The 16291-nt window shown below is 40.0% G+C and overlaps 1 protein-coding gene across 1 annotated transcript in view; it reads right to left on the reverse strand.

Moving 5' to 3' along the window:
- Positions 1-16291, reverse strand: part of ARFGEF3 (ARFGEF family member 3) — a 112908-nt gene that overhangs the window by 57607 nt on the left and 39010 nt on the right. The window contains exon 5 of the mRNA XM_026649568.1: positions 5999-6067. Coding sequence (XP_026505353.1) covers positions 5999-6067 — 69 coding nt within the window. The remainder of the gene's footprint in view (positions 1-5998; positions 6068-16291) is intronic.

The raw sequence follows: 16291 nt of genomic DNA on the forward strand, positions 1-16291 counted from the left end.
GGAATTCTGCCCCTAGTACATAAGCAGTATCATCCTCTCATATGAGCTCAAAAAGGTTTTTGTTTCTTTTTAGGTTATTTGCGTGGGTTTTTTGTATGAGTAATATGTTGGGGATTTTCAGACAGCTTCTGCTACTAGGATGCAACTAGGCATCTTGATTGTTCATTGTAAATCATGGTTTTAATTTATGGTTGTTACAGTATCCAATAGCCTTTTAGTGCCCATAAATGGAAAAAAATTCATCTGTTTAGTTTTATTATAGTGAGAGTGACAGTGACTGCTACAGTTCATGTTGCATCAGAGTTTCCATTCTAACTACATTTTCAGTTGCTTGTAACTTTTGCAAACTTTCATCTTTAGGGCTGAACTTTTCCATTCTTGGACTCTGTCCAAAGACAATGTTTTGCAGATAGTATCAAAATGCAATGGAATGCTGAGAATATGGTATTATGCCCACTGCAATGTCCTTTACCAGTTTTCTTTTAAAAGGTGTTTATCTCAAGAAGAGTTTGTAATTACTGTGTTGTCATTTTTGATGCAGCAGCCTCTGGTTTGAGATATGAGGTAATTGGTGCCTCCTGTAATCTATATCATGGGATTGGAACCAGACTGTTTAACACAAACTTATTAATAAATTGTGATCCAAAGGAGCAACTTCACTCACTTTGGCATATGTTGATCTCTGTGATTCTGTCTATGACTGTGAAGTTATTCACACAAGTTCAGTCAGCCTTTGTGTAAATGGGTTCGTAACACTACCTGTTGTACTCTTCAGGGTGCGGTCATTCAGATGTGTCAGTATTTCTATCATACAGTCATCTTTGAAGGGTTATAACTCCTCTGTAAAGTCATCCTGGCAATGAATACATACATTCTGCATATGCTGTATGTAGAGAGACACAAGGCGTGTGAGGTAATATCTTTTATTGGACCAACTTCTGTTGGTGAGAGAGGCAAGCTATCAAGCTTACACAGAGCTCTTCTTCAGGTCTGGGAAACATACTCTGTGTGTCTCAGCAAAATACAAGATGGAACAGATTGTTTAGCATAAGTAGTTAACATGTATTTCAAGGTGAAGTGGCCTGTTAACACCCCTCTAGTCATAGGGAGAAAAGGAACAACACTGCATATACTGTATGTACGCAGATTAATATACAGCTGGTATATTCTGTACAGACATCTTTTTAAACAAAATTTGAATTTAACTGGTTGTCCTTTTTCAAAGTATAGGAGCATAGATGGAATAAAAACAACGTTTTCTTGTTTTAGATACTTATATTTCCCTAATGAGGAGGAAGTCCGGCTTGTAAGATGAAAATTTAAAGGTGGTTAGCTCATTATGTGGACTAATCAGTGCTGATATGTACACAGTAACAGAATCAAGAGCCTGATCCAATTCCTACTGAAATCAAAAGGGAGCTTTGCCATTAACTTCAGTGGGAGAAGGACAGGGAGTAAAGTTAAAATGGAACTGCTGTCCATGTGCATTACTTTTAATATAACAGAATGGAGAATAAGACAAGATCCCAGAATCCCTTTGAATTTATCATCTCTGCTCCTTTCTGCAGACATATCCAGCAGATGTGAGAGGTGCTAATGCTTTTAGGATTTCTGCCTCCTGGCAGAATTTTGGGCACAATAAAGCATGACTGAATTCCTTGGTTAGAAATATAATATGCTTGATTAGTGTACATTGTGAGAGCCAAAATGCCACACACTGGAATAATCTGAACTATAGCTCTTGCACCATTCTCATCCCAGTCACTCTGTTATGTCCCGGTGTAGCATTATGAGAACACTATATGTAGCATATGATATTTTGTGCCTCTTACGTGACAGAGGCAAGATAAAGACGAAATTAATTTATTTCCTTTCTCAGGTTTGCATGTGTCCCCATCTTAACAATACATTAAAGCCTGATAAAGCTGAAGGCATTTGCATCAGATAATGGACAGAACCTACAATTCATCTTGGCCTTTGGGGCATCTGTTGACCTTTGAGAGAGTTATATTTCCAAAGGTAAGTGAGGAATTTCATTCAGCATGATCTTAATTAGTAAATGTGTGAGGAAGATTCCAAAGATGCATGAGGTCTCACACTGCACAGACTGTCAATGCAGATTAAAGCTTTTTATCTTAAATGTGTAAAAAGGTACCATGCAGCTGTCACTACTGTTATTTATATAGTGCACAGTGCTTCACGACAGGAAAACCATCTTAACAAATACAGAATTCCTACACTGAACAGGGTACATTCTAATCCTGCAGTCAGACCTATATGAACAGACCCCGGAACTGTGCATCACCTCATTGGCTTCAACGAGGAGCAGGGATCTGCCAATACAGATCCATTACAGTACTGGGGCCTAAGGAAATACATATGAAATACCTCAGTTTACAGATAGCATAATGCTCTATCTTGCTGAGCCAGTGTGATTTTCTATTTATACTTCTCTGACAGCACAAGAATATCCTTACTCTTCTGCCATTTTCAAAAGGAGACGTGGAACAGAGGTTGCCATCGTATACCACACAAGAATTCCAGTGGGCAAGGAATACAAAATCCTATCGACCACTTACAATCATGCAATTCAGACCTTGCTGAGGCCGAATCATTCATAGGAACTGTGTGTGCTGCGAGGGTTTGAATAGTAATATTCTTCTCTAATTCAGCTTACTGAAAGAATTGTGGAAAGACTAAATTTAAAGGCAGGCTGACTTTCTGGAAAGAGCAGGATCGATTTCCCCTTTTTTCTTCCCCCCGCCCCTTGTGTGTTAACGTGCAGCACTGTAGCTCAGCTGAGCTCCAGTCTCGCAAGCCAAGCATGATACCTTGTGAAATGTCATTGGTGGGGATGCACCAGTAAAAATGCGAGAGCACAGGGCACTGAAGAGGTGTGCAATGGACACTTTGATCATTTCATGCATTTGGGGGCTTCCAGCTTTGTGACATGCAAAACACAGCTAAGAAAGCAAAACACAAAGGATTAGACAAAGCAATGCAATGGATTAAACAAGACAATCTCCAAAAACATGGGTGGGAATAGATAAAAGAAGATAAACAAGTCACAAAGCATGAAATAACCTTTCATGCAGGGGCCTGACCAACATTAAAGGTATTGTATGCAATTAGGAATGTATATAGCTAGGTTGACTGTAGGTTCAACACTAATAATATTTAAGCCATTTATACAACACTCTTCATGGTCAGAGTACTTCACAAATATTATCTCCTTACCCTTCACAGAACTCCATTGAACATTATGGCCCCCAGATTAAAGATGGGGAAAACTGAGGCTGAGATTAAGGCCAAAATGCTCAGATGTATCCACTAATGTGGGGTGCCTCCATTATGGACTGATCAGGTGGTGCAAAGTGGCCAGGTTCTAGCTGTAACTTGCCAGAAGATAATTCCCATTGGAGGGGAACTCCCATTGGCAAGAGATGAGCAGAGACAGAAGAGCTTACTCTAGCACCAGCTCCACCCTAGTATGGGACACATCAGGGAAAGGAGGAAGAATAGGCACATGGCAGAAGAGAACTATGCCAATTCTCCACTGAAATAAGTTTGAGCAGCTGATGCTGGGGCCAGGCCAGTGCTGAATCACCCCACTGCCTACCACCCCAGCACTGGGAAGAGTTCAGATGCAGGGGAGAACTGAGTCCTTGGGTTTCAAATGTTAAAGCCTTTGTAATATCTATGGGCCAGAATCACAAAGCCAAAGGTGCCGATAGGTTCTTTTCTGTATAGGTATACTAGCAAACGCTCCTAATGTAGTCAGAGCTGATACGGGTTTTTGCTTGGATAGCTGATACTGATTCCCTGAACAAAATGCGCTAACCCAGCAAAAGAACGTTTTTTTTGTCCAATATAGTTTCACCTACACTCAGCTTTTGCTGATAAAAAAATATCATACTCCTAATTGACTTTACTATGCTGGCAAAAGTTTTAAGGGTAGACATGGCCTTTTAAGAGTGAGGATATGGCAGAACCACTAAACAATGGCAGGATCCAATACTTAACATGAAGCAAAGCTGGCGTTGATCAGGGTGTTTTAAAGAGAAAAACAGTCATGTATCATTTGCATATCGTTATCTGAAAATGCACAGCAGAAATAGAAAATAGGACTTCAGATAATGCTCACAGTCTTTGGGATGTCCCCAGGGAAGAAAGAACATGAAGCATGACAATTGATTTCCACTACCTGAAGTAGCAGCTCAAAGGTTGAAATACTGGAGCTATTAAACCCTTTTTCCAATGTGTATTGCATCTTACTGTATCTCTCGATCTACAGTTCATGGATACATTGGGCTAGATTCACCTTCAATTTTCACCAGCTTCTGCCTTCCACAGTGGAAGAAAGTCTGCCAAAGAGAGGCTGCAGTCGTGTAAAGGAGCCATAAGTTTGCCTCTGTATGGGGGATTGGGGCAACAGAGGTTTAGCACAGCCTGAGAAAGAGGGTTGCCTGGGCAGGGAGGAGGTAGGTGCTGCTGATCCAGTACATCTTTGCTACAGCCCCAAGTAGTGAGGCTCCTACAGAGCCCCTAGGAAAACAGAAGTTACTCTTCATGCGTTTGGATTTCCTAACATTATTCAGGGGGGTGAAACCATGAGTTACACAGGTCATCCCAAATTAGTACTATCATGTATTCTGTACATGGCACGTTTTTAGGACTGTCTTAGAGAGTTTTAACATTTTGTATGGAGACAATTTTTGTATCCATCTGCCTGCAAAGTCAATTAGTGACGTTTTAGCAGTTAAGTTACCATGGTAAGACAGCTAGTTTTCTTAGTTACCATGCTTTTCCCCCCTAGGTAGCAACAGGGTGATGCAGGATCAATTTCATCCCCAGATTTATAAAACGCTACCACTGCCAGGTAAAGCTAGGCACTTCCATCCGGTTTTCTTTTCTTCATGCACCAAGGAAAAACTGACATTGACTCGCAATTGTTAGCCATTTTCTTTCTCTGCTCACTAATTTCACTTGTAACTTCCCAAGCTGTCTTTTAAATAACAGCAGAACACAGACTGATATCTCCATCTGTAATTATCAATGCAGAAATAAATTATTATGATTATTCCCCACTACTGAAAAGAAAAGCTAACAAGTGTTGTAAAAGCAGAGGGGTGTTAGGTCATGGGGTTTTCAAGGATTTTCATACAAACCTTTTCATTGCTGTATTATACATTGATGTTAAGTGTGTATACATTCCCCTCAACCCTATGCAGTGTAATTCAATATAATTTTATACTATATTATATACACAACAGCCCCTGCCATGCAATAGGGCTGAGTATTTCTATGCATTTCTTCCTTCCTGGCTACATGGAAGGCTCACTGCTTGAAATTCACTGTGCAACTAAATAGAGCACTTGTCTGAAAATGCTCACTTATAAACAGATCTGCTGTTGGCAGGTGCATTTTCCAGCTGCCAAAGCCCTTTTTACAATTTAATCCAGACAAATGTAATGAGGACAAAGGAAGACTGATTAATGCCAGTGGAACAACTTAATAAATCTAGGGATGTAATAATTCCATTTCTTGGACGCATCAGGAATAAGGGACACACTAACAATGCACATTATAGGTCAATCTCATCTCTGACATAACTGTATTAAATTTGGTGGAGTTTCACCAGGGATGAATTTGGCCCTACATGTTGTTGTAAAATTGAAGGAGAAAATTTTATTACTGTTAAAGGCAAAGCAAAACATGCAAAGTTTTAAACACAGACAATACTGTAATACACAGCAGCCACTAAGAAGAATTTCCATGAGTAGAAAGTGCATCTTCCAGTGCATTTCTACAGCTGTCAGCACTGTGGTTGCTAATCATGTTGACTAATAAACGGTAACAAGGGTAATATCAATCATTAAGAATAACTGCAATTGTTTTGATTACATCAATCCCAGTCTATGTATAGAAAGCACATTCTAGTTAGTGGCAATAGGTCAAGAAAAACAAGCAATGTTAGTGGGGGATGGAGGGCACTCACCTCAGCAATCTTTAGCACTGAACTTCCATTCAGGTCAAACGTGGAGGTGTACGTGATACAGAGCAAAACCTTGAACACAGAGAGGGGGAAAGCACAAGAGCTTTAGGTTCATCCACCATTTCTAGTTTGTGGTTGAGTTTTTATATTGTCTATTGTGTTCCCTAATAACTTTTTCTTCATCATATCCTTTTAGACACAACAACTTCCATTTTCCACAGCAGCAATTACTAGGGTTGGGGAGGGCAATGAAGTTGCTGACTGGTTCCTGCTTGGAAAATTGTGACTGTTGACCCAAAAAGAAAAGAGTCACCGCAACCACAGATGTTATGTTGCTCTATATGAACATGTCTTTCAGAGAGGAAGGATGGTCCAGTGGTTTGGATATTACCTGGGACTTGAGAAATCCAGGTTCAATTCCCTGGCCTGCCACTCACTGATTTCCTGTGTCAGCTTGGGAAAATCACTTAGTCTCTCTGTGACTTACTGCCCCATCTGTAAGCTATCTAACAGGGACGGAGTCGGGATAAACACATTAAAGATTGTAAAGCACTCCGATACTATGGGAAGTGAGGAGCCATGCAAATAAATATAAAAGAAAGCAGTGAGCAATTTAGAAACCAGTCCTTGCATTGGCATTGGTTTAAAAAATGATTTACAATCAGTAACTTTAATTAATCCATAAAAGATCCCTGCCAAGAAGGAAAATAGAAAAGGGAGGGTCTTGAAAGGACTGGGGAGGCTTAAAGGGATCCCCTTTGTCTGACAATATTTTCATCTTATTATTTGTACTACACTCATGTCTAGAGGATCAAAATCCCATTGTCTAGGCATTATACCAACACCTAGAAAGAAACCTTCTTCTAACCAGCCTAGATTTGCTCATGATTATTTGTTCCTGTGCCAACATTGTCCTTCAGCTTAAATAGCTCTTCATCTCCCTAGTATTTATCCTCCCCCCAGTATATTTACTGGGGACTCCAAATATGGGAGAAAGATTCCTCCATGCAGCTCACTTGCACCTGACACAAAAATAATCCATTACTGGAGGTATGTACAGGGAATTTAAGCTTTGGTACTAAGGATCCTTTGATCATCATCTGTCAGCTCTTACAGGTACAGAGGAAAAACCCATCTGTAGAAAAATGTGTCATTTTCCCCTGAGCATACAAATGTCTGTATCCTCCTAAGCATTCACTTACCTGTCAGCCTGAAAAATGCTTGTGTTCTTTGCACTCAGAAACACAATGGATCTTTAAAAATGATATGGGATATAACTCTAAACACCAGAGCACAGAAATGGACAAGTTTGATTTCATGCATTTACAATTTGTCCTACCAACGAGATACCCCAATTTTAAAAAACATCTGCAAACAAGTCAGGAAGATCCAGAAGCTGAACCTTGTTAGCCAATACATATATGTTAGGTGTAGTATATATCATATTAATTGATATTATATGCATGGCAGTAATAGGATATACATGTGTTGGGAAATTATGCTAATTTAACAGATTATGCTATTCCCACAATTCGGTTAATCCATATAAAATTTCCCACAATACTTTGCAAAGATGATGTTAGCTTTAGCATTAGAAAATAGGAAACTTGTCAAAGCAAAGATGCATGAATACTTTGTACCAAGCACAGTTAGGGTGTACTTTCACGGCTCATCAACACTTGGAATGTAGTATTCAAAATGAGACATAGGAAAGTATAGGGACATATATTCACGGATCAGTACCTGGAATATCAGTATCCGAAATGAAGACAAGGAAGGTACAGAACAACAAATTAAGGAACTGGTACGAACAGGTGGGTTGGATTTTAGTGACATATAGAAAGTTTTGTAACTTATAAAATCATACTGCAAATACCATACTATACTATTTTACATACGTGTAAAATCATACTATAAATAGCTGAAATGCATATCTTTGAAGTACCATCTTCTGTGTAAGGTGAGCACGCTGAGAGAATTTGCATCCTGGAAAGAGGGTATGTATGTCTCCTTTTCGCATTGTACTGCTTTGTCTTCGGACAATACATTTAGCTAAATTCAGGTATTTAGTCTCTTGAACATTTTAAGAATGGACCATGAGAGTAGTCAAGCAATTGGCTATACCTTTGAGTCAATAACCTTAATCTAGAGAAGAGGAGATTGGAATTAAATCCTCAAGACCAGACAAGTAGGAATTACTGAATTTCAAAGTCCTTCACCAATATTATTTTCTCGAACCCTCAGCCCTTTCTAAATATGAGCTGAACACTGTAGATAAATGCCAGAGACCCAGGAGAATGGAATAGGAAGAAACAGAATAGTCTTGCGACGCACAGGAATTCTGGATTCTATTCTCAGCTCTTTCAAATTTGCTGTCCAACATTGAGTAAATCAATTAGACTTTCTATGCCTTAGTTTCCGCATTTGTACAATAATATTTCCTCACCTCGTAGAAGTGTTGTAATGCTTAATGTCTGTAAAGTGTCTTTAGATTATCAGGTGCAAGTTGCTCAGTATCATTATTTCCTGGTGTTGCCAAGAAATACAACCCTCTCTGGGTACCTTCAAGATATTAACAGTATCATATTTTACTCATCTTGACAGAAACATCTCCTGAATTTGGGTGCTGGGACACACATCCTCAGCACTAACTTGATAAACAAAGAAAAGACAGGAGAAAATGGTACTCCTCAACACTCCCACAAAACAAATAATAAAGAATATTGTAAAAAAGAAAGTAACATTCAGAAGAGTTCAGATACTCCACCCAGATATACCCATTTCATTGATGGGTGAATTCTGTACATGATTTGGTACACCATAAACATATTCCATAACTGTTCATTACTGGAGTCACAGCATCTTTCACTTGAAGCCTCTTGCACTGCTTATAGCTGGAGACAGGATGAACTGCCAGATGGATCACTGGTCTGATCTGGCAATTCCTGTGTTCCTGTCTCATACAGATGTAGTATTTCACATGCCACAGGTCTCCAAAAGGTGTGCAGCTGCATCTTAAACACCCACAACTGAATATCTGATCCACAATTTGCAAAGTGCTATTGTACCCTTTAGAATACAAAGCCGTACGTCAATGTAAGGTACAGTTTTTTCCCTGGCACTAATGACACGCAGCACCCCTTGTGTGCTTTGTGTGATTTCTCTGCTCTTTTATGGCAGCTCAGCCAAATATAGCTTTGTAAAAGATTTCGTGCTTTGTAGAACATTTAATTGTAACAGCATTCTGTGAAACACAAGGGAATATATCCCATAACCATGTATTCTTACGAGGCTCTGCTTACTGAAATGATGATTCCTATTTCTTCGCCCTCATTTAATTCTCTCTCCATATTCTGCCCTTAAATGGCTGCAATTTGCGCAGGCAGGAAATGTGTCTAGTCTTTCCTGTCAGAAATGCCAGTGAGTCTCAAGTAGTTGGCAACTGACTCAGTTTCTGGTATGGGGTCAAACACAAAACATGACAAATCTGATCAGCTGGTTGCTGATGAAGAGGTGACAATGAAAACATGTTTTGAAATAACAGGGCATTCAAGCAAAAGTAGATTTGACTACTAATAATTTGTAGGGTTAGATTTACAACAGAGGGGGGGAAGCCACTCTCTCACACAGGCTGTGGGCCCTACTGTCTTCTAAGGCCTTGTCTACTGACAAAAACAGTATAGTTAAGGTTGTCCCTCCCCGCCCTGCCTCCCAGTGTGGATGCAATGATACCAGTATAGAATGCTTAAGGGGAACAAGCTATACTGGTATAAGCACTTCAATACTGATATAATTGTGTCCACATTAGGGGTTGTACTGGTAAAACTATTCTGATTAAAAAAAAAAAAAAAATCACATCCCTAACTGAGATAGTTATACTGTGTACAAAATCTGTATGCCAACTTGGATTTGTCAAGAACAAATCATGTCAAACCAACTTAATAGAGGGGAACAAGACTTGTGGATAGGGTGGAAGCAGTACATGTGATATATCTCAACTTTAGTAAGGCTTCTGCTATCATCTAGCATGACCTTCTCAAACAATCTAGAGAAATACAGCCTAGACAAACCTACTATATGTGGTTGCATAACTGGTTGGAAAACTGTATTCAGAGAGTAGTTATCAATGGTTCATAGCCAAGCTGGAAGGGCATATCGAATGGGATCCCACAGGGATCTGTCCTGGGTCCGGTTCTATTCAATATCTTCAGAAATGAAGTAGATAATGGCACAGAGAGTACATTTATAAAGTTTGTAGGTAATACCAAACTGGAAGGGGTTGCCAAAACTTTGGAGGACAAGATTAGAATACAAAATTGTCTTGACAAACTGGAGAAATGGTCTGAAATAAATAGGATGAAATTCAATAAGGACAAATGCAAAGTACTCCACTTAGGAAGAAATAATCAATTGCACAAATACAAATGGGGAATGTTTACTTAGGAAGGAGTACTGCAGAAAAAGACTTGAGAGTTATAGTGGATCACAAACTAAATACGAGTCAACAATGTAATATTGTTGCAAAAAAAGCAAACATCTTTTTGGGATGTATTAGCAGGAGTGTTGTAAGCAAGACACGAAAAGTAATTCTTCCACTCTATTCAGTACTGATAAGGCCTCAACTGAAGTATTCTGTTCAGTTGTGGCACCACACGTCAGGAAATTGACGAAAGTGCAGAGAAGAGCAACAAAAATGATTAAAGGTCTAGAAAAAACATGACGTATGAGGAAAAATTGAAAAAAATGGGTTTATTTAGTCTGGAGAAGAGAAGACTGAGGGTGGCCATAAATTCAGTCTTCAAGTACATAAAAGGTTGTCATAAAGAGGAGGGTGATAAATTGTTCTCCTTACCCACTGAGGACAGGACAAGAAGTAATGGGCTTAATTTGCAGCAAGGGAGATTTAGGTTAGACATTAGGAGAAAAAACTTCTTAACTGTCAGGGTAGTTAATCAATAGAACAAATTACTCAGGGAGTTGTGGGATCATCATCAGGGGAGGTTTTTAAGAACAGTTTAGACAACCACTTGTCAGGGATGAACTAGAATCTATAATACACCTCTACCTCGATATAAAGCTGTCCTCGGGAGCCAAAAAATCTTACTGTGTTATAGGTGAAACCGCGTTATATTGAACTTGCTTTGATCCACCGGAGTGCGCAGCCCCGCCCCCCGGAGCACTGCTTTACCGCATTATATCCAAATTTGTGTTATATTGGGTCGCGTTATATCGAGGCAGTGGTGTACTTAGTCTTGCCTCAGTGCAGGGGACTGGACTAGATGACCCATTGAGGTCCCTTCCAGTCCTACATTTCTACAACTCTATGTAGACTAGACCTAAAATAGAAAAGATGGTCTTTTGACTAAAGCCGAGGACTAGTCAGGAGTTCTGATTCTTTTCCCAGCCCTGCTGCAGGCTTCTTTTGTGACCCCGGCCAAGTCACAAAAGCCCTGCAACTTCTCTGTGCCTCAGCTGTCCAAAAATGGGGATAAAAAGAGTTCCCTACCTGAGGCTTAGGTCACGAATGCTCTTGGAGGTCTTAGATGGAAGGTGTTATAGAAATGCAAATTATTAGTGTGTTACAAATGATTATTTAGATCTACTAAAGACACTGCTAAGCTGCTTATCTCCACCTAACATGCTCCAGCCACAGACTAAATATGTTAAACACAAAACACAGGCAGATTCTGTTCTGAAAAGAAATAATGTGCATTTCACTGGGCCATGACATTTTACCTTGGCAATGAATGGTTGTGAAAGTGTAAAACAGACTACCAGGCAATTTCTAGTGGCATCTTTCATAACAAAAACCATTCTTCCCTAGTATATCAAGGTGGACATTAGAAAGGGGACTTTATAGTAAAGTACAATGATGAGAGAAGCTAGAGTGAAGGAGCCTCACACAGTTAGGAGAGCCTGAAAAGAAACAATCTTATAAATAAGGAATATTGTTACTGCTGTGATTCCTGCAAAGTCAAACAGGTTCTATTATCTTGTAAAGGTTCTGATCAAATCTGATTTCTAGCAATGGGTGAGCCATAATGAAAACTGTTCATTTTAATTATTGGTGGAGCTCTGCCCGTCATGGAACAAGAAATACTGTCTTTCTCCCCAGAGCCCAGGATACAAATGGTATTGCAAGGCAATATCAAACTGCATGCACAGATGCGTTTTCACAATGGGCAAAGGGAAAAAATAATTGCTTTTTGTAATAAACTGAAAGTCACTTTTCACAGAAGGACTTTACTGTATAAAAAGAGGGTCACTTTAATTGGAATTGCAATTTCTACCCTGCAGTGCATTGCAGTCAATGAGTAGGAGAAAGTAAGTACTACCCCCATTTTACAGATGGGGAAAGTGGGTGAGAGAGGATAAAAATTCCAAAGTTCACTTAAGTCCAATGAGATATAGGTGCTTTTTAAAAGGTTACCCGGGGAGATCAAGTGACTTGCCCAAGGTCCCACAGGAATGTCTGTGACAGAGCTGGGAAGTTAGACCAGATCTTCTGAGTCCCACTCCAGCACCATATCCACAAGACCAATAGGGTCCTCCACTATTAAATTTAATTATCATTATTTTTTGGGGTGGGGGGAAAAGGGAGGGTATGGAAACTGGTTTTCTGTAGTGCTAGGATCTGAATACCTGTTAATAAGTATGAACCTTTCTGCAAAGAAACGCAACCAGGAAACATCTTGATAGCTGATGGAATATCTATTAGTTTGATCATACAGGTTTCTCTGGTCTTGTAAGGAAAAAAACAGCAAAAAAAAATGAAGAAGTGCCTTAATGACTCTATATGGATTATGCAATCCTGTATCATTGTATACAGCATGGCAGCTTCTAATTCTGGGGAGGTTGAAGACAGTGGTTCCCCATGAATCAGCAGTGCTGTGAAAGGCTTGGTTATCAGTAGGAATTGGTGTTCTGGGTTATGAATGCACCACGGTTTCAGACAAAGACTCATATCAGGTGTGGAATAATCTCACAAATTGTAAGTGATGACATGCTGAATGTTCCCAGAAGAACATGCTCACTAATTCACTGGACTAAAAACTACCACTGAAAACTACTTAAGTGTGAAACTTCTGCTTATGTAGCACAGGGGTAGGAAGGAAGGAAATAATTTAGGGCAGTGGCTCTCAAACTTTTGTACAGGTGACCCCTTTCACATAGCAAGCCTCTGAGTGCGATCCACCTTATAAATTAAAAACACTTTTAAATATATTTAACACCATATAAATGCTGGAGGCAAAGCGGGGTTTCGGGTGGAGGTTGACAGCTCACGACCCCCCATGTAATAACCTCGCAACCTCCTGAGGGGTCCTGACCCCGCGTTTGAGAACCCCTGATTTAGGGCAATCACTTAATAGATATTTTACAAGTTTTTTTTAATGGCTCTGGCAGTGGCTTTTGTCTTCAAAATTACTATACTCTAATGTAGGGAGGATTATAAAAAGCTGACTAGCAAAGCCAGGATGAGGTATTCTGCTTAACCAGCTATAGTAATATTTGTAAATATCATGTTACTCCATAAATTAAATGACAGTTAAATTACAAGCAAAACCAAAGCAATCACAAGAAAAACTATAAGGAAAACAAATGAATTCCATTACCAAATGGAAAAACTCAGAGCCAGACTCTGGTGCCGCTCCTCATGTTCATGTTGAGCAGTACTGCATGGGTAGTTCCACTAAGTAGGGGTATCCATGAAACCACTCATGGCATTAGGTATGAGTCAGCATGATTAGAATCTGGCCCTATAAGGGCAACAGAAACCAATACAGCTAATAAGAGATAAAAAGGAAAATGACAGCTAGACAATAGGCTTTTTAAAAATACAAAAAAAAAAAAAAAAAAGGGGGGGGGGGAGAATAGTAAAACCAACCAGAAAGAAGTAAAAAGAAAAATGAGAGAAGCAAAAAGTAATAGCTAGTGGCAAACTGCAGAAAACATAAGAAACAACAAAGGGGAAATTAAAAAATATAGAGAGGCAGGGCCACCCGGGGGGGGTGGGGGGGGCGCAAGTGGGGCAATTTGCCCTAGGCCCCGGGCCCTGCAGGGGCCCCCACGAGAATGTCGGAGGCTCCCCCCTGCCTCCGCCTTCCCTGATTCCCCCGGCGCCTCAGCGCGCCGCGACCAGGAGCGGCCCTGGACAGCACTGCAGCGGTGTGGCTCGGGCGGGGCCTGAAATCCTCCCGCTCGGAGCTGCATGGTAAGGGGGCGGGGCTGCAAGCTCCGGCGGGCCAAGGGGCAGGAGCTCCTGGACGCAGCGCGCTGAGGCTCTGGGAGAGGTGGGAGGCGGGGGTAAGCGGCATGGTAAGCCCCTCTGAGCTGGGCACCCCCCAGCCCTGACGCCCAGCTCTGAGCCCAGCACCCCCCCGACCCCATCCCCCCCACAGCCCTGACCCCCAGCTCTGAGCCAGGCACCCCCCGACCCAGAGCCCAGCTCCCCACCCAGCCCTTGGCAACAGTAGCGCCACCCCCAGGCAGCGACAGCCCATTGGCACCAACCATCACCATCACCCAGCGACAGCCCATTATGTAATTGCAAATGTATACATACCATTAAAGCATTTAATGTTTTTAAATAATATATTTCGTGTATTTTCAAATTATTAAAAATTAAATTTTGAATGTATTTCACTGGTTATCTTTTACATTTCCAAATACATGTTACTGTAGTATTGCAACTTTTTTTTATGGAAGGGGCCCCCGAAATTGCTTTGCCCCAGGCCCCCTGAATCCTCTGGGCGGCCCTGTATAGAGGATCAAAGAAACCATTGAGCTACTTTACAATGAATGAACATAACCGTCTATATTCCACAGGGGATCACATTTGAGAGAGAGAGAGAGAAACAACAAGCAATTTGTTTCCTCCTGTTTTTAATGCTATTGAATGTTGTTTATTTTAAAAAGCAATTAGTATAATAAAAAGATTTAGCAAGAGATAGAAAAGACAGGGTAAGGAAAGGGATTGTCATTGACAGGCAGGCAATAGTGGCCAAAACTTTAAAAACATGTAATAGAGGTACACCTCTACTCCAATATAACGCGCCCCGATATAACATGAATTCGGATATAACGCAGTAAAGCAGTGCTCCAGGGGAGAGGGGGAGGGCGGAGCTGCGCACTCTGGAGGATCAAAGCAAGTTCGATATAACGCGGTTTCACCTATAACGTGGTACGTTTTTTTGGCTCCTGAGGACAGCGTTATATCGGGGTAGAGGTGTATTCCTGATGTATTAAGATCATTTTATTATACCACACAATAAACGTCACAATAATGATGTCAGTGAACCTCTCCAAATTGTCCTAACAATTCGGTGGGCAAATGTTATAAGGAAGTCTTTTTCTTTCTTTTATTGTGATCACAAATAAACAAACAATAAAGCTGAGGTTAAATGAATCCAAGAGAAAATATGAAAGTAATAAGGGAAAAAAAAATCACATGGATCTCTATCAAAAGGTAAGTCATTTGCAATCACATGTTTATATGCCCCACGAATGTATGTGATAATATAGCGTGGTGTGGTCTGTTTAGAATCTATATTACCTGGTGTACGATAAACAGTAACAATTCTGCTAAAGAGGAGACATGGCTGAGCCTACTAGAATTACCATTCGAAAGTGGTCAGCTGGAAAAAACGTAGAGTAGCCTGAAGGCTGCTCTATGTCATGCGTTTGAACAGAACTGGTGCCTGGCAGCCAGGCTATACCAGGCACATAAAACCCATGGGTCTGACCCAGAGAACTTTCAAAGCGAAAGGGATTATGGGTGGTGAACCTCAGGAAATAGTTTTAGGACCTCTGCTATGAAGTTATATTTTGGGGAAATGCTTTGCTAATACAATGTTGAGATTTTATTTTTGTATTTATTTTATATATTTTTATATTTAATTTTATTTTCTTAGAAATCAGGAAATAAAAAATAATTCTTCCCAGAGCAATTGTATCTATTAGGGCTGTCAAGCGATTAAAAATATTAATCGTGCTGTTAAATAATAATAGAATACCATTTATTTAAATATTTTTGGATGCTTTCTAACATTTTTAAATATATTGATTTCAATTACACCACAGAATACAAAGTATACAGTGCTCACTTTATATTATTTTTTATTACAAATATTTGCACTGTAAAAAACAAAAGAAATCGTATTTTTCAATTCCCCTAATACAAGTACTGTAGTGCAATCTCTTTATCATGAAAGTTGAACTTACAAATGTACAATTATGTACCAAAAAAACCTGCATTCAAAAATAAAACAATGTAAAACTTTAGAGCCTACAAGTCCA

This window comes from Terrapene carolina, unplaced genomic scaffold (genome assembly GCF_002925995.2).
Source record: "Terrapene carolina triunguis isolate 2854851 unplaced genomic scaffold, T_m_triunguis-2.0 Scaffold85, whole genome shotgun sequence".
In the NCBI taxonomy this organism is placed as follows: Eukaryota; Metazoa; Chordata; order Testudines; family Emydidae; genus Terrapene; species Terrapene triunguis.